General features: G+C 32.9%; 4 protein-coding genes, 1 long non-coding RNA gene, 1 other non-coding gene and 1 pseudogene across 7 annotated transcripts in view; 5 read left to right on the forward strand and 2 right to left on the reverse strand.

Annotated features, from left to right (window-relative positions):
- Positions 6785 to 7353, reverse strand: LOC104740246. The gene is made up of 3 exons (XR_760175.2): positions 7241 to 7353; positions 7048 to 7141; positions 6785 to 6945 (listed from the first exon to the last, which is right to left on the reverse strand). It is a non-coding gene; the product is annotated as an uncharacterized LOC104740246 (long non-coding RNA).
- Positions 9423 to 12792, forward strand: LOC104740247 (cyclin-A2-3-like). Its single transcript, XM_010460797.1, has 11 exons — positions 9423 to 9531; positions 10280 to 10570; positions 10671 to 10902; positions 11001 to 11137; positions 11235 to 11327; positions 11426 to 11559; positions 11644 to 11719; positions 11799 to 11909; positions 11998 to 12141; positions 12237 to 12371; positions 12468 to 12792. Exons 2-11 carry the CDS (start codon positions 10355 to 10357, stop codon positions 12519 to 12521), a joined length of 1332 nt encoding a protein of 443 aa, XP_010459099.1. The 5' UTR covers positions 9423 to 9531; positions 10280 to 10354; the 3' UTR covers positions 12522 to 12792.
- Positions 12920 to 13929, reverse strand: LOC104740249 (auxin-responsive protein IAA5). The gene is made up of 3 exons (XM_010460798.2): positions 13457 to 13929; positions 13274 to 13358; positions 12920 to 13185 (listed from the first exon to the last, which is right to left on the reverse strand). The coding sequence occupies exons 1-3, from the start codon at positions 13788 to 13790 to the stop codon at positions 13125 to 13127; spliced, it is 480 nt and encodes a 159-aa protein (XP_010459100.1). The 5' UTR covers positions 13791 to 13929; the 3' UTR covers positions 12920 to 13124.
- On the forward strand, positions 14822 to 16425 carry LOC104743320 (E3 ubiquitin-protein ligase At4g11680-like). The gene is made up of 5 exons (XM_010464418.2): positions 14822 to 15371; positions 15498 to 15623; positions 15728 to 15792; positions 15890 to 15939; positions 16026 to 16425. Exons 1-5 carry the CDS (start codon positions 14851 to 14853, stop codon positions 16176 to 16178), a joined length of 915 nt encoding a protein of 304 aa, XP_010462720.2. The 5' UTR covers positions 14822 to 14850; the 3' UTR covers positions 16179 to 16425.
- Positions 16563 to 17459, forward strand: LOC104740250 (annotated as a pseudogene).
- Positions 18551 to 18632, forward strand: TRNAS-AGA. The gene has a single exon. It is a non-coding gene; the product is annotated as a tRNA-Ser (tRNA).
- Positions 18729 to 19055, forward strand: part of LOC104740251 — a 4599-nt gene continuing 4272 nt past the window's right edge. For both annotated transcript variants that reach the window (XM_010460799.2, XM_010460801.2), the window contains exon 1: positions 18729 to 19031. In XM_010460799.2, the coding sequence (XP_010459101.1) occupies positions 18858 to 19031 (174 nt within the window). In that variant the 5' untranslated portion in view covers positions 18729 to 18857. The remainder of the gene's footprint in view (positions 19032 to 19055) is intronic.

The following is a 19055-nucleotide window of genomic DNA, read 5'->3' on the forward strand; positions in this document are numbered from 1 at the left end:
AAGTTATATCCAACATATTTCTTGATAACACGCTTCGTGATTTTTTTTCTTCAATTATTGTCATAATAAAAATCTTATTATCTTTCGAATCGAATATTAAAATTTACACAGCAGTCAAATTATATATATATATATATATATATATATACAGTAAAATGTATTTTTTTGCCACCACAAATTACTTTTTGTACGTCTAGCGATTGTGGTCAAGTAAGTGTTGATTGATTGAAATCATAATTGTGAAAGGGGGAGACATAAAGAGGAGTGTTTTTGTTTGTGACAAAAGAAGGAACAAAAATAGAAAGGGCCAATGTTGTCCTGTACAAACAATATATAGCTTACTGCAGCAAAGAACAAAATAGCTTATCTTCTTTGATTTTTCTACCAAGAAAAATGGAAAGATTTTCACATGTAATGATTCGGAGTAAAACTTTATAAATATATCTTTATTCGAACGTTTTTTTTTTGTTTAAATAACACTTTGGAAGACAATAAATCATTCAACAAAAAAAAACAAAATGAATTGAGGATCAACCATTGCATAACAGAGAAAAAAACAAAAATACAAACAAAAACATTAGACACATTATGCAATAGCACAAACTGATAACCTTCGTGAAATCAACCTATAGTTGTCAAGTCTTGAGTGGCCTCACTCATAAGTTTTGCACACCAAAAATTTGCCTCGAATCTAATATGATAGATTGACATTCGATTCGAATGAGATAAGCTTTATCAATATCTATCTTTTTCACTAAAACCAAATTTGATGATGAAGTAAACTGGTTCACCTAGATAGTAAGATAGACTCATTTTACATTGTTAAATTTCAACTAAAGATTAAATTATTTTAATATCGCAGTTACATATTTTTCTGGTTTTAGACGAATTAATTATATGAATTTACTGAATTAATCGTAAAAAATGTTTTTGAAATAATACACAATTTTCCTAAATTTTTTGAATGTTTTGTTGGTTTTCTCGTTTATTTTCCAAAAAGAAAATTATGAAGAAAAACCATTCAAACATTGAGGTATAACACACGTGTATTTGTTTTGTATCTTACTATAAACAAAAGATAAATCCAAATTAGTATTTTGTATCGTTTTGTACAAATTCAAACACATAAAGATTAATGTTAGATGAATAAACGGTGGTATGGGTTTAAAATATTCCAATTGTGTGTAGTGGAGGAAAACGTTATCAGCTTTCTTTTTGCATTCAATGTCCTTTTCCGGAACAGTAGTAGTAAATACAATTTACAAGTGTAGTGACCAAAACTTTCAAACATCACTTGCCTTTTCGCTGCCTATTTAAGCCTCTACTGTTTTTGGCTTCTATCTAAATTACAAACTTATTCCTTATCCGCTGATCCAATTTAAAGACAAATTTAACATTCAAATCTTCTTTATATATATAAAGAAGATGCACGAAACCAATATAGTAGATTAATAGTGTGATCTTTATTTATTTATTTTGAACATAGTAATATATTAGTGCACGTACCTCATAAATCAAAAGGACTCATACATAAAAAAGTTTCGACGGACCAGTTGATTATGTGGACGAATTTGTGATAAAGGAAAATAGTTACAATTTTTTTTTACTTTTAGAAGAAATAATAATTACTTTACTTGAAATGGATCAAACGTTGAATCAAATATTGGGAACCAATAAAAAGCGTGGAGATGAATCTCTTTTTCCGCTGGCATCTCAACAAAAGGAAACACTACCCCATTCATTTTCTTTTAAATTTATTTAAATTTGGTCATTTTCGTCTTATTGACATTTTATTTTATTTTCTTCTCTTTTAATAATTTTTATACTTTTTTTTTGTCTTCTTCTATCCGACTTGGCTCTCACTACGCTATATTCCAATAGTAAAATATCTACAACACGACAAAAATTTACACCTCAAGGGTCCTTTGTTTTATCTCCAACACTAGTCCTTAAGATTAACGCATAATGTTCAAAAAAAAAAATGGAAAAACATAAACGCACTAATGGTTGTTGTTATCCCTATAATTACTGATTTAATAGAAATAATTCAAATTTAATAAGATACGGAATTTCCTGGTGATAAATTGTTATATATGTGTGTCAACAAAATTTTTAATGATGAAGAATGATAACTAAACTTTTGTTGTTATATAATGATTTTGGTCTGATGGTAAATATTGATCTCACACGACGACAATGTCGGAACAAAACTTAACTAATTCACTAGCTCGCGCGGGTTTGTTGGTGTTTAGTTTTGAATTTTGATAATCGTGAAGCTTGGTATAATGGTACTATATTGTTTTCATTTTTAGGTGTTGCTGATTACGTTAATTGAAAAGAACAAGCCAAATTTATTTATGGAAACAAGTAATATGTAACTAATACACATGACACATGGACATGCACATGCATCATCATCCATGCACGTGCTCCTCACATAATGCTCTCTACATCGCTTTCCAAAATGTCACAAAACAGAATAATTATGATTTTTCATCATAGAGTTAGAGATTGATATCCCGTACCTTGTCTCCCTGCAGTTCTAACCCCACACCAGAACACACATCTATACGTATTTCTGTTTATGTGTGTATACGTATGCAATGACCAACGAGCATATATGTGTGTGTAGTGTATTTTTGTTATACAGCTAGATGCAGTAAAAACATTAATATTTAATTTCTCTTATGTAATATATTACTTTTAGAAATCATAGGTCTCGAAAACACTAAATTATTAACAAGATATTAAATTTAGTTAATTACGTATATGTTTCATCAGTGATTTAATTTTCTTGTACGTTTTTATATTTTATGAAAAGACGACTGTTGATAAGTAATATAAATACAAATATATTATCTGGTATTATTTGAAATTGTAATGGATAAGTTAATACTACGAATATGTGTTTGGAGTTATATATACAAGGGAAAGACAATATTATATATATGGTGACAGCCAGAATGGGATACTTATCTCTTGGCTTTAAGGGATGTAATACGTTTTTGACATGGATGATAATCATCCACGTGTAATTATATAAACCCTATCTGGACTTATATTAGGGCATTTTGTTTCTTATAACTAAATGTACAAACGCCACCTAGAGTTTTGGAATCATATGTCGGACCTAATTTTAACAGTGTCGTCTCTTAATTTTAAGCTTGATAACATAACCAGTGATCCAGATTTGTAATAATCATTATGTTTAATAAAATTGAAAAAGAAAGAAAAGTTAGATGCGGTTTGCTTTCAACCTCATTGGATACCATGTTTTCATTGCCATGAGCCTGCCCTATATCTTTTATCCTTAACCTTACATGGATCCCGACATTAATTAACACCACACAGAGATCTAATTTAATCTGTTTTTGTTTCTGCATCTATTATATATTCAAATTAGTACATTGAAAGAAAAACCAAAAAAAAAGTTCAAACGAGTATGGACAAACCTAATAAAACGACAACATTATTGAATTATATCTTTTTTACCCAACATATTACGATCACGTCAAACCAAACGACTCTAGAATATATATCAACTAGTTACTTTATATCTAGTAAACTTTTACCGATGACTCCAAAGTATAACTATCACCGCAAAGTATAACTTCGGGAAAATTGTTAAAGTAAACAATGTCTATGTTTATATATATAGCACAATAAAATTGGTATATATATTGTGGAGTAGTTTGGTTCTATATCCATTTAAAATATGTAAATATATCGATTTTACTGAAGTTATATATTAGAACCACTTAATCAACCAGTTCACGTGCCTTGTTACTCTTGAAATTGATTGTGATCTGAAGTATGTTTGTTGTCGAAATGACAAGCAGATTCCCTCTCTCAAATCTGAGAACAAAAAATAGTGATTTAGAATTTGACAACACACTTGTTTTTGTGCCTGGTACTCTTAGTTATGTAAAGACCAGTTTCAAATGTATGATGAAAAAAATGTATTATGAAAGAGGGTGCTTTAAAAAAAATTATTAAAAAAAAAACTCATAATATTGTTATAAAAAAAAAAAAAACAAGCTATCGTTAGAGTTATTTTTAAAAATAGTGACAAAGTGCATAACTCTTTAACAAAATAGATTATAACACACGTACGTCTTAATTAAACCAATCACCATGGTTCATACGGTTAGGGTCCGGCATACAATAACGAAAATGTATTTGATGATCCTTTCTAACTATCTTCATTGATTGATAAAACTAATAAAATATAAATGAGAGAGGCCCATATACAATTTTTATTAGTGCACATGAAAGAAAAAGAGATGTTAAATGAAGATAGTTAAAGTTTGGATGAATTAGGACCAAGTTAAGTTCATGAATCTTGTGTAGAGGTAGGCTGTGAGTGTGAGGGCGATCTAGTTTAGCGAGCTTGTTTCAAAGTAGGTATTTAATTAATGTTATCGACGAAATGAGGAGCAGATTTCTAAACCGATATATATATATATATATGTATAATAGCCTCACGAAGCGTATACTGTTACTTAATTCCTCGTTAATTACATCTTTTCTTTCCACAAGGGTGAAATTGAATCATTTATTTAAGACTATACTTATAACAAATTATATGTTTCCTCTCAGTTATTAGTTATTACTGTCTTTTTACTCTTAAGATTATTAGTCTTTTGTGATTGAACTGTTGTTCACTTGTTAACATAATTCTTACTCCAGTTAGCAGTGACGAAAATTGAAGGCCGCTTATTTGATAAGTGTTGTTGTGTCAGTCCATAAAGTCCAAAAATAAAACATAGATTAACATATATGTAACATTGATAAAGATCGATATTTCTAGAAACGCTTCAAATAATTGCCAAAAAAACGTGCACCTTCAGTTTTCAATATGTTATTATATTGTTACTATAAAGATGTCAAAATTGCAATTTCCAATGTTAGAAGAGATGAGGAAACATGAAGGAGAGCATTTCTTTGTCGCTAACAAAATTTATTTATTTTCAAAAGTATGACATAATAAATAAATTTTGAAAATAACATCAAAAAATATCATATACACACCTCTAATCCGTATATAAGACTATATCAATAAACGAAAATGTCATATTTAAAATACATAACTAATTTGCACAAATTTCATATTTATGTTTAAACTTTCGATGTAATTTAGAAGAAGAAGAATCACAAAATGATCATTCATCGCATATACTAATACTAGATCATATGAATTAGTATTTATTTATCGTCTTGCTTTTGTCACTTGAAAGAGAAAAATTAAGTTTGATATAAGAATTAGGTATCCCCGTTTACTTACATTTTCTCTTTATAATATACTTCTTTTGCCGATTAAGTTATCGAGCACTGTGCTGTAGTTTTTTTTGTTTAGTTTTTTCGGTGTAGTTCAAATTACCCTTTAGACCATTTTTAATGCATATTTTTATTTTTTTTTAAATAAAATAATTTAAAAATAAAACATTATTTTCTCCAATATATTTTATTTTCAACTCTAAAATAGAATTAGTATACAAAATAGAGGTGAAATAGAGTTGTTTTATATATAGAGCAATCCTATCATTTTCTCTATTTCAGAGTAAAATATAGAGTAGGGTTGGAACAAATGTTGCTCTATAATAGAGATTTTACTCTAAAATAGAGTAGAATTGTAGATTCCCTTAGGGGACAATGATAAAAGCCTCCATTCTTAAATTTTATCTTTTATGTCAGTCCACAGTTCATACGTATTATTTAGATTATATATATTCATAGCTGCAACTCATATTTTAAGAATTCCAGTCTAGCATCCATTACACCCTGAAAAATCGCTAAGCCTATCTTCTCCGCCTCAATTAATGATTACTTCCGTCTAACATCGATTATCTATGTCTCTCTATACCGATTATTTTTGGAACTAAATATAAATCAAATATTTTATTATTATTTAGAGATTTAAATTAATAGTTTGTGATGTTTTACAATAACTAATGTACAAATTTTTGATAAAAATCATAAAATTTTATTTTTAAATTACGTTTTTATATGTTTACCGTCATTTCAAAGATAATATTATAGTTTTATATTTGATCTAATATTTTTTCTTTTAACACAAACAGAATTATACATTTATTTAGTACTATATATATTTAATTAATTTAATAAAATAACCGTAAAACTAGTCCTCAATTAATTCTCATTTAATCTTCGATTTTTTTGATAGGCGCTAGGTCTATCCTGATCGTCCGACTAGTGCCTAACAATTTCTAAAATATGCACCATTTTACAATAAAAAATCGGAAAAAAAAAATTTTTTGGTAGGAAATATAAACTTCAATCTATAAATAGGAAGAGGTCGAAATGACATCCTCTCAATAATTACCTACACAAATCTGTTTAAACTTGTGTTAGAAACAAGTTAAGTATGTGTTTACCTTAATGTTTGAATAAGTGTGTTAAATTTAATAATATACTCCGTTTTAAAATATAAGATGTTTTGAGTGAAAACATGCTGATTAAGAAATGACCACTGTAAAAAAGTTCAACCAATCATAAACAAAACTACATAATAGAAAATATTAAATAAATCTAAAAATAGTATAGAAATTTAAAAATATTTTATATTATGAAACAAAAAAATTCTAAAATATCTTATATTTATATTATGAAATGGAGAGTGTACGAAAGTTGTAAAAGAAGATGAGAATGGTAGGGAAGAGTAATAAATAAATGATAAACAATAAAAAGTAACATTTGTCATGTTGTTTCTCGATATCTGTAGCACACACTTGTTCAGTGCCTCTTCGAACCACCCCATCGCCATTGGATCTTTCGAGACAGATAGATATGTCTAACGTTCTTAATCTCATTCCTAAGGTTTTCCATTCATTGATGTGTCTGGATTCACGTTTGTCAGATCGTCTCCATTGTGTCTCCATTGTGTCAAATGCTCGCCCTTGTCACCGCCTTAATGTGACAATATCACTGGTCACATGAAACGATCGTGATGTTTAATTATTATTATAATGATCCCAGTCCCCATCTTAGCTATATAAATATAATAATAGAAACCACGGATCAACTAACCTCAACAACTGATCTCAAATTGATACGGATAAGCCTTGCAACTTTCGAAATCTGGTGGAGAGATGTATTGTATATACGTTTGACCAGCCTCCTCCTGCAACATATAGATGGAATGTGAGCAGGCTCATTCGAACAGTTTGAGCGCCATCTATGTCCCATGAGAATGTAAAAATATAAAGCGAGAGGAAGTTACCCTATAGAGAATTTGCAAAGAGAATCAATCTCTTCAATGAAATTTGTATTGGGCGCATCTGCCATAGTCAGATCAAACATGCATCTGACAATGAGCTCGTAGAAGGGACATTGAAGAATGTAATAACTATACTCGGTGGCAACCGCTTTGACCAACAGGGTGGTGGACCAAACATTATACTTGGCTGAGCAATTTGTTACGGCCCGTTTTCGCTTTGGGCCCATATATTTTACAATATATATAACCAGCAACAATACTCAGCAGTAAAATAAATTAAACTTTTAGATCCATTTTTCCCACAGTTCTCTTTTTTTGGCTTATTCTTTTCTTTTTTTAGTCAAACCAAATTATTATTTTTTCCTAAATTTTTCAAATTTAAATCCCATGTATGGTAAGCTTTGTCAATAGGTTGGATAGTTAGAGAGACCAAAACCATGATGGTTTTTACCTTTTTATAGAGGAGTAGGCGAGAGTAGCCTAAGCTTTTATAATAACTAGTACTCTACTCAAGCGCTCGTTAGTGCGATCGACATACATTATTATGTGGTGTAAAAAATCACTAAAAAGAATTGTGTGTTTTAAAAGAGATTGCAATACCTTGGTTGATCTAGTCAGAGAAGAGAAAAACAACTTTGGAAATTGGAACATAATCCAGTTTGCATGGAATCCGAGATCGGCAAATAAAAGACATATTTATCAAAAAAAAAAAAACGTAACTATCAGTTGAAGAATAATGCAAGTTCCATTGTTAATTCATTTTTCATATCTCTTGGTTGCATTTTCGGATGTTAACTAAATAAATGGTTTCACATATCTTGCTAACGTCCACTATATAACAACGAAGGGACCATCGGCCTCAAAAACATAACATAAAACAAAGGCAAATAAATTTATTTTCTAAATTTCTTTGTTTTTTTTTTTTTTTAAAGCCATGGTTACAATTGTACTCACGTGATAGTACTCTAGAATTTTAAAGTAGTAGTAGATATGGACCACCAAACATATCCATTATGTTAAAATCCATTTGTCTATCAATTCATGGTCTAACAAAATGTAGTAAATGCGGTAAGGGGGGAATGGAGGGAAAAGCTGAGTTCAAAACTTGAAACTGGACCAACCATAGTACCATACAGTAAAATTTGTATGAGTATATATATATAAATAAACCTTATATCTCTCTCTTTAACTTTTTTCTTATTGTGTGACTTTGTTTGTGTTTTTTGAATATAAACTAGATCTACCTTTTAGGATTTAAACATTATTAGGGCCACGACTTCTTGTTGTTACGTCCATCTCTCACTAGCATTTTTAAGGTCAATTATTAAACTTTAGACTTTAGAGTAACTATCTTCATTCTTCAATCATTTCTATTTGTTACTGTTATAAACAAATTAAAGATTACTACATAACAAGAGCAAACAAAGGTGTGACAAGAAACATCAACAAAATTCTAAAAAGCAAGAAGACGAAACTAAGGCCAGAAGGAACAATATCTCTGCAGCATTTTAACATATACACCACTCCACTCGGCCCGGCACTCACGATGTAGTTTTATCGTTGTTGGGACCTTCGATTTGGACTGTTTTTTTTTGTTTTTTTTGTTTTTTTAGGTGTGTGGTAATTTAAGCGATTTGCTACAAAAGTGAAAAAGGAAAAAAAACCATGTGAACACGAAAAAAGAAAAAGAAAATATGAAAACAAAAAGTTGTAATAATGGCTAAGGGATTTCTACTTGTAGCTCGGTTGCTTGCTTCTCATTAAATTAGTAAACGGTGTGGAATTAATGGCACATATACCATTGTACGTAAAAAGGATAATAAATATGGCAAATTAAAAATCACATTTATACCCAAATTATTACCCATATCTCACGGGGTTTATCACCCAAATCTATGTTTAAGTACGCTACTAAATTCATATAATTAAGGACTAATTAAACTAACTCAACTTTTTCCCCCAATAAACTCACTTCGTTTTCGTCTCTCTCTCTCTCCCCCATATGGACTTATGGTCAACACTCAACAGGTCAATTTTTTTTTTTTTTTTTAATTTCATTTTTCTCTGTACATAAAAATAATGTTTTCTTTTTGAAAAACACTGTTTTAATGTCGTTAGTAAAGGTTATATTTTTCTTTTTATTTTTATATTTTCCTTAATTATTTCTAAATGTGTCTTCTTTTATCGTTTAAACCAAACTAAAGAGCGGATTCACCATCTCGATCTGTCTCCAAAGCTCCTATCTTTTTTCTTCTTCTCCTGAAGGTTTTTTTTTTCTGGAGCTTTCTCATCAGGTTCTCTAATCTCAGTCTTTCAACTTTAATTTTGTTAAGAAAGTTTTGATATTTCTGCTTGTGCATCCGCGTTATCTGCATTTCGTTTGCGTTTTGAGCCGCCGCAAGTTTTCAACTTTTTATGTGTTTTTTTTTTTTTTTTCGGATTTCTTGCAAAGATGCCCATGTTTTTAAGGGTTTCTTAAGAAGAGAATGCGAGTTGATTTTAAGGCATAGGGTTTTGTGGGTTCCTTTGAGATTTCTTTAGATGTTGAAAGCTCTGATTCATGGGTTTGCTTAGGTTTCTCACGATCTGTTCGTTTCCCCAAGAAAATGTGGCTGAGAAAATATTTATAAACCCCCCAACATAGAAAGGAAGAGTAGTTGGATTCTCGAATATTGATTTTCCTAATATTTTTTCTTCATATTTTAGATTTTGTAAAATTGAGGTTCTTTTCTGCATTACTGTTTGCATTGTTCGATAAGGAAATCAAATAACTTTTTGATTCTACCATTGAATCTTACGGAGTTTTTGAAAACAAAAAAGTTTGAACCTTTGGAGCTTGTATGTATGTATATCTTCTATTGATACTATTGGTTCAGTGGACCAAAATTTTCCTGGAAAGTTTCCAAAAAATCTAGTTGGTTCTAGTTTTGAGTCAATCTGGCCATCTTTTTTTTATATGCGTTGTTGCAGATGAGCAATCTGATCTCTCTCTATTGCATTAAAGGTTGATCTTTTGTGTTCTCTTGTCTTTCAATTTGACAGATCGGGAGGAAGATGATGCAGTCCTAAGACTCAAGACTTCTTCAAGGCTGTGTCTTCTCGTGGGATTTTTATAACATGGGGAAGGAAAATGATGTGTCTCGTCCATTCACTCGTGCCCGTGCCTCTGCTTTGCGCGCTGCAGAAATGACTTCTACTACACAGAATCAACAGAGAGCAAACGCAAAAAGACCAGCCTTGGAGGATACAAGAGCCACTGCACCCAACAAGAGGAAGAAGCGAGCGGCTCTAGGGGAGATCACAAATGTTAACTCCAATGCAGATATACTTGAGGTTGTTAAAAGTACATTCTGTTTCTTTTTAGTGTTTGGCTTCCTGTGATATCTTGTGAAGTAATATATGCATCTCTGGGACATGGGTTTTGCCATTTCAGGCCAAAGACATTAAGCAGATAAAGAAAGGACGGGGTTCATCCCAGTTGACATCTTCTGTAACTTCAGAAGTCACAGATCTTCAGTCCGGTACTGATGCAAAAGTAGAAGTTGTATCAAATACAACAGGAAACCTGTCTCTCTGTAAAGGCACAAATGACACAGCTGATAACTGTATTGAGAAGTGGAATTTCAAATTGCCTCCAAGACCACTTGGGAGATCAGCTTCTACAGGTGATCTATTTGACACAAATTTTCATGTGATTAGTTCCTATTGTATAAAGGAGTGGTCTTTACTGACTTATAAACCCTTTTTCTGCAAATGTTTGCAGCTGAGAAAAGTGCTGTTGTTGGTAGTTCAACTGTACCAGATATTCCAAAATTTGTAGACATTGATTCAGATGACAAGGATCCTTTACTGTGTTGCCTCTACGCCCCTGATATCTACTACAATTTGCGTGTTTCAGAGGTAATTCCTAGGCTTTGGTAGTCTCTATAGATATTTGTTAAGCCAACGCTCTGGAAGTTTGATTCCTTCTGCTTCTGTGTCACTTCTCTTCTGGCAGCTTAAACGCAGACCAGTTCCTGACTTTATGGAGAGAGTACAAAAGGATGTCACCCAGTCCATGCGGGGGATTCTGGTTGATTGGCTTGTGGAGGTTAGTGTTTAGGTTCACTTTTGAGTTTTGATGCTAACTTTTGTAGCTTCTATGCCATTTTCCAGGTTCTCACAAAAAATGCCTGATTTCAATCACAGGTCTCTGAGGAATACACACTTGTACCTGATACTCTCTACCTCACAGTGTATCTCATAGACTGCTTCCTCCATGGAAACTACGTGCAAAGACAGCAACTACAACTACTCGGCATCACTTGCATGCTAATTGCCTCGTATGTTCCTCTCAAATCTCACTAGTAAATCTCGTCTCAAAAGTGAAACTAAACTTATATTTGTTTATACATACAACTTTACAGGAAGTATGAGGAAATCTGTGCGCCACGCATTGAGGAGTTTTGCTTCATTACGGATAACACCTACACAAGAGATCAGGTATACCGAGATTGCTGTCTAAAACCTAGAAAAGAAAGTGTGTAATGTACTAATGTGTTATTGAAATCTTGATGTGCAGGTTTTGGAAATGGAGAACCAGGTACTTAAGCATTTTAGCTTTCAAATATACACTCCCACTCCAAAAACGTTCCTCAGGAGATTTATCAGAGCAGCACACGCCTCTCACCTGGTAATGCATTTTGCAATTTGCTCACCTATCTCTTCTTGTTACAAAGTTTAGTAGAAAGACTGACGATGTTTGATTGCTGATTCGGCAGAGCCTTGAAGTCGAGTTTCTAGCCAGCTATCTAACGGAGTTGACATTAATAGACTACCATTTCTTGAAGTTTCTTCCTTCCGTCGTTGCTGCTTCAGCGGTTTTTCTTGCCAAGTGGACATTGGACCAATCAAACCACCCATGGGTCTGTAATGTTGCTTCTCTTTCTTTATATCCAGACACACTTTAGTTCCACAAAATGTTAACCTTCTTTTTTTTCTTTTTTTTTGTTGCCTGCAGAATCCAACACTTGAGCATTACACAACGTACAAAGCGGCGGATCTGAAAGCATCTGTGTATGCCTTACAAAATCTGCAGCTTAACACCAACGGTTGCCCCTTAAGTGCTATACGCATGAAGTATAGACAAGAGAAAGTAAGCTTATACAGTTAAAGCCACATACAAAGACCTGTTTGGTATTGTTTGAGTTTGGTTTCCTTGATTCTCATAAGACTTATTTTGGATTTGCAGTTCAAATCTGTGGCGGTTCTCATGTCTCCAAAGCTACTTGACACCCTATTCTGAAGGTTTCAACTCCTAACCGATAATAGATTTGTCACATTGGCCCATTTCGTCTTCATTCATCTATTACTCTTTGTTCATAAAACAGTTCCCACAGTCCCACTCATCTAATACCTGATTAGAAATTCGGTTTAGCCTAGTTTGATCCCCTGGTTTGGTTCTTCCAAACCCCGGCACATCTAATCGGTGACAAGAGGTTATATTTACTGTAACGAGAATGTACATTTTTCTCCCATCTTGAGGCAATGTAAACAGATTCGAAGTTTCAATATCATTTTTCTGATATGAAGTAGTTTTAAGTATTGATATCACCGTAGTTCATAACTTTTTTCCACTTTCATTTATAATTGATTTTATTTGTTATCCAGAACCGGCTTTAGACTTTAGTCCAGTGACCAAAAGATAAAAAGATGAATAAATTATGTAAAAGAAAACAACTTCTATAGATTGTCAATTCAAAAATTTCGGAAACCTTGGACTTCCGAAGAGACATATTGAGTAGAGTACTACGTGATGATGAAACTTGAAAAATATTGAGGAAGTATTATTATCTAGAGATTTCTCTAAGGCTCACTCACATTCACATGTGACTATATAAAAAACCATTCATCCTCTGTTACATGATCTCTTCATAATCCTTAACCTCTTGCATGATCCAAGGAACATTCTGCACATAAATAATTGTATAATTTATTAGAAATCAACTAAAAGAAAACGAAACTTAATTGAAGTTATAGAGGTAACTGGAAACATACTCCCAAGGAACGTCTCCCGCAAGCATCCAATCTCCATCTCTATCCTCATATATTGGTACGCATTCACTTTCCTTTAAAGTATCATCTTCATTTCCATACATAAACAATATTGTTAATAACTATACGTTTTGATCATTGATGGCCTTAATTAAAGACCAAAACCAAAAAGAGTTCAGAACTAACCAAAATTGAGAGAGCATCCCAATAGAATTTGCAGAGCGGAAGCGAGATCTTGGTAACATTTGTACATTTCCAAATCAATCTTCCTTAAAAATGCAGCTCCGTCTACACTCACTTTCACGTACGAACTTTTGGTCTGTTCGAGACTGTTCTTTCTCCGGTACGAGCAAACCGGTGGCCAACCCACAACTTGACTCTTAGTCGCCGCTTCACATTCCAAGTCTCTCTCAACTTCCGGAGAAACCCTCTTCTTCCCGGATACGATGGTATCATCTCCGGGGAGACCTAGCCGTAGTTCGGTGATTGCGAGTCCAAGAATACTACTCTCATTCGCCATTTTTTTGATACTTATGATAGAAGTATATTGGTGTGTTAATGTGTTTGAACTTTATTATTATGTTACCACTTTATATGTTATCATGGGAACATAAAACGATGCCGTCTGAGACAAGCTCGTTTAACATTGATTTATCTTGTCGGCCCCATTCGAAGATCTTGTCGAAACCTTTATGACATTTTATTTTCATTCCTTTGCCGCTTCGTGTTTAAAATGTCGATGATATATATGGATCCGTTGATTCGACACATCGGACGGCTACGCTCTTGTTACCGACAAAGTAGGGTTTCTTTCTCAGCCATTGGATCATAATTAAACACATTAGTGTATCTCTTTAGACATCCCATGTTGTGTGATTTGTTATGTCTCCCATTCTTTTAATCAACCACATAAAAACTAAAACAACATATTCATGGTCGAATATATGATAGTGCACATTCTCTACGTATATTTTTTAAATACTCATGTTTCTTGACAACCGAACACGTGTTAGTCAAGGCTAAGACAAGTTATGTATATGGCGAACGCCCACACGAAGCTTAAATTATTTTCATTTTTTTTCTACACGTAACACAATAAACACAGTGCGTACATAATTTTATATATGATTTTTGACCCAAAAAAATGTATTTGTATATATAGTATCTAGTTTATGCAATTCACACATGCGCCCGACACTTTCATTAGCTACATTACATGACACATAAATTACCCGATACTTTTGGTTATTTGCATAAATACCTTAAACTTCTGATATTCACAAATCACACACCTACTCCGGCACTTTTCGTTATTAACACATGTATGCCACTTTTTTTTTTTGTCATATTTGTAACGAATTGGAAACGGAACTGATTAAAAAAATTATCGATGACAGGAACATTTCCTCTTTTTTTTTATAGATATTCCCATATCTTTGTATCTCCAATTGTACATTTTTGGAATGTGAATATATTAGTTGATATGGATACGCAAGATTTTCCATTTATGCGATTAGTTATATTTCCTTGTACACATTTTCTAGGTGTTGATCGATCATGTCAAAGTGCATACACGGCCAATGAAAAACACAACACGTACGCGCGACTTTGTGACAATGGAGCGCGCAACCCACAATGATAATGATGAGCACGTCATCGACGTTACAACCGATGACGATTCTACGCCAGGATCGTCTTTGTACGTTACAACCGATGACGAAACCCACAATGATAATGATGAGCACGTCATCGACGTTACAACCGATGACGACTATTCTACGCCAAGATCGTCTTTGGACGAGGGAAGCTATTCTTCATTAAGCTCGCCTCTGTCTACTGATGACGAAACTTCAGATGACGGTGCAAGTTCATCATCTACAAGAGGCTGTGATAGTTTTTGGAATACATTGGAATTAGTAGTCACTTTGGTTCACATTGTTGCAGCATTAGTAATTTTGACTCTGGCAAAAGATGAACATCCACACGCACTTTTGTTAGCATGGCTCATCGGTTACACTTGTGGATGTATTACCATTGCCCTCCTTATTATCCTTTCGCTTCTCCGCAAGTATAACCAAGTTGGGGTTTACTCAAGGTCGAGGTATAATAATCCCATAATAATTCCTATTTAATTCTGTTGAAAGCAAAACTATATATGTTTCTTTTGTTGTTATTGAAATTAATGGGTTTAGTTAGTTAAATCAAAACAAACAAATATTGGTGGCAGAGTGGATCGGGTGATGGAGGTTTTGAAGATTGGGGTTGAATGTTTATTTTTTGTGTGGTTAATCTTGGGGATTGTATGGATTTGTGATGCACACTCATCTCCTTCCGATGCTCCTAAACTCCACAGGTTCAACTCACAATCATATCCCGAAAGAGAATTAATTTGTTAAATTATCCCTAACTAATTAATCAGTATAACTCACTGTTGTCTTCTTGATTACACTTTTGCAGGTTATGTGTAGGCTTCATTGCTTTCAGTTGCATTAGATATGCATTTACACTTCTATTATGTGCAGGTATATATATTTTTATCTCATATAATTTGTTCACGAGTGTTTTGGAACATTTGTTCTCATCTATGGTAGATAATAAGTTGTGAGAAAAATGATGTAGATTCTCTTTTGGGTGGTGGATTATATTTTCAGAGACCGAGCCCTGATGATGTGAGTAATCTAATACTACTATAGTACTGTGTTTGAAGAAGCCAATTTTTTTTTGTTGTTTTCATTATTTTAATGATGGTGTGCAGTGTTGTTGCATATGCTTGGAGACATTTGGAGAGGAAGAAAGAATAGTAATAAGGAAACTTGAATGCTCACACGTATTTCATTCGAAGTGTATAGACAAATGGCTGAGAGTCAAATCGACATGCCCTCTCTGTCAATCACTGGTTAGGGATTGATGAGATGAGGTTAAGGTGTTTTGCGGGAGACTTTTTTTTTGTTACGTTGTTTTGTTAATATTCAAAACATAGAAGTGTTATACCACATTAAACCCTCTCCACTTGAAATAGGTTCCCGGAGATGTCTGTCATGAGGCTATTACTCATGCTTTTGATCTGAATTTTTCAAGAACCTCCTTATGTGTCTTTTTATCTGACTATTTTTTATAATAATTTAATTGCTAAATTCTACAAGATAGTTTACTTTGTTGATCTGGTCTATTTCTTTTTTAAAAAGGACTAATAATAATTTAGCACCAAAGTAGAAAGGTATATGCTTCGTGTGTCAACGCTGATATAAGATGGACTTTAAAAACTTTTGATCGGCAAGAAATAGGAGAAAGAAACCAAAAAGTGATCATCAATGGAAGGCCCTTTGTTGACCGAGCGTGAACACATCATCGACATCACAAACGGTCGTAGTTCCCCATCAACAGATGGTCAGCAACCACACGAGCTTGTTGAATTGGGTGATCCATACACAAATGAAAGCGTTTGGAATTCGATCGAGTTTGTTGTGACTTTGGCCATGATTTCTGCAGCCATAATTGTTCTGATCCAGCCAAGAGATGAAGAACACCCACAAATAGTTTTGTTTATATGGATCATCGGTTATACTTGTGGCTGTGTTGCCACTCTCCCTATCCAATGTTGGCGTTTTTGGCATTATAACCGAAGAGTTGGCCCCGAATCTATAGACGAATACGTAAGAGAGAAAAGGTAATATATTGTGTTTATGTTCTCTCTTTATGCATTAGATTGAGATATAATGGCTTTATTGGTTTGCAGAATCAACAAGCGTATGGACCATATTATGATGTGGTTTCTTCCTGGGTTGGTTTGTGGTGTTTTTATGGATTTGTACTGTTCATGTATACATCTCAGCGGCTCTAGAAGATACTACTACTCAATTCTTATGGTGCGTATCAAAACGAAATTTACTATCATATCCCTTAAAAGTAATATTGAACTTTCTAATACATGCATGCGGTAATAGTAATTATACTCATCTATTGTCTTCTACATTGTCTTGATGCAGGTTATGTGTGGCTCTCCTTACTTTCAGTTGCATTAGATATGTATTTTATAATCTAACAATGGCAGTGGTCTGTTTCACCACTCCTTTGCTCATACTGACTCCTGTGGTCGTATGTGTTCTCCTTGTTGTGGAAGTCTTAAAAGGCATTGGATCATGCATTGTAGAATGCATCTGTTAATTCGTCAAATCTGTCGCATGTTACTGATAATCAATATCAATCCTGCAACCTATGCTTGTACTTTGTTTCCTGGTGTTAACAAACAATCAGAAATTTGGTGTTAAATTTGTTGAGAAAAACATGTTATTTGCTACAGTTTCCCAAATAAGAAATTTAGGCCACATTTTCTATAAAAAGTAAGCTTATATATTTAGTTAACTTAATATAATGTGTTTTTAATAATGGAAGTTTTTCATTTGAAATTGTATTTTTAAAAATACTATAAGTTTTATTGAGATTTTCTTATCTTGAAAATAAATTCCTTACTAATATATAACAACATAAGTCAAAAAAGTATTTAAACAAAGAATAACTAAAAGTAGTATATGTGGAAAATTACTATAGAACATTGTGAGTTAAAAAAAATGATTTTAATTTTAATTTTCATATTATTGGTTTTGTTATTAACATTTTATTTTTTTATGTAATATTAAAATAATTTACTAATAAATATTACAAAAGCCAAAAAAAAATTGCCCTAGACCTCCATAATCTTATTGTTCAGTCATGGGGATTGGACTTTCACCCATCATGGTGTATATGTATCTAATCAGTTGATTAGATTCATTAAGCATGCAAGAATGAAAATGGGTTACCACGAGTTTTTGTTTTCTTACTTTTCATGTTTTAATTTAATATACTTAATTCATAAGCATGCAAGAGGGGTTTCCAAATTAGAGCCTTGAGTTCTTTTGTACAAGCTTTGAAAAATATTTATTTTAAAGAATATTTATGTAATATAAACTATTATATAATTAATTTATTCAATAAGTTATTAAACTTCTTTAAAAGTATATAATTATATTTTGTTATATTAATTTCAAACTCACGCGATGAATGATACATTATCTAGTCTAAAAATAAACAATAGTTATTTGAGTTTTATTTATTTATTTATTTTTCCTACACATAACAATTCTCTCTATTTATTTTTTTAAGAACAAAAGTCGAAAACCAAAATGTAAAAACTATCCACTACTAAAAAAAAGGCCTATCAAGAATTGAAGATGTTGTTCCATCCCACAAAGCCAAAAAACCAAACATATAAACGTTGTTCACCTTAAAAACTAACAATAAGTGGACGTGCCGGAGTGGTTATCGGGCATGACTAGAAATCATGTGGGCTTTGCCCGCGCAGGTTCGAATCCTGCCGTTCACGTTTTTAATATTTTTTTCCCCTTTATCCAGTTTTGTCTTCTTCCTTTTTTTTACATCCCGCCCATATATCAATCTACCCTAGATTTTTATTAATCAATACTACTAAATCCCGCTTTTCTCATTCCTTTTCAATTTTCAAAACCCACCACCCCATCTCCTCTCTCTCTCTCGGCGTCAGTGTTTTAAACTGAAATCCCCATCGGCGAGGAATTTTCCGGTGATTCAGATGGCTGATACGAACCGCCGGTGTACAAGTGTAGAGGACGATCCCCTTCACGCTTATTCTGGTCTATCCTTGTTTCCTCGCACACTCAAATTCTTGTCGAATCCTCTTCCGCCTCCTCCTCCTCTTCATCAATCAGAAGATCCACAGCAGACCCATACTCTCCTTGAGTCTATGGTATAGCTTTCCCCCCCCCCCCCC

The sequence above is a fragment of the Camelina sativa genome, chromosome 14, assembly GCF_000633955.1.
Source record: "Camelina sativa cultivar DH55 chromosome 14, Cs, whole genome shotgun sequence".
Lineage (NCBI taxonomy): Eukaryota > Viridiplantae > Streptophyta > Magnoliopsida > Brassicales > Brassicaceae > Camelina > Camelina sativa.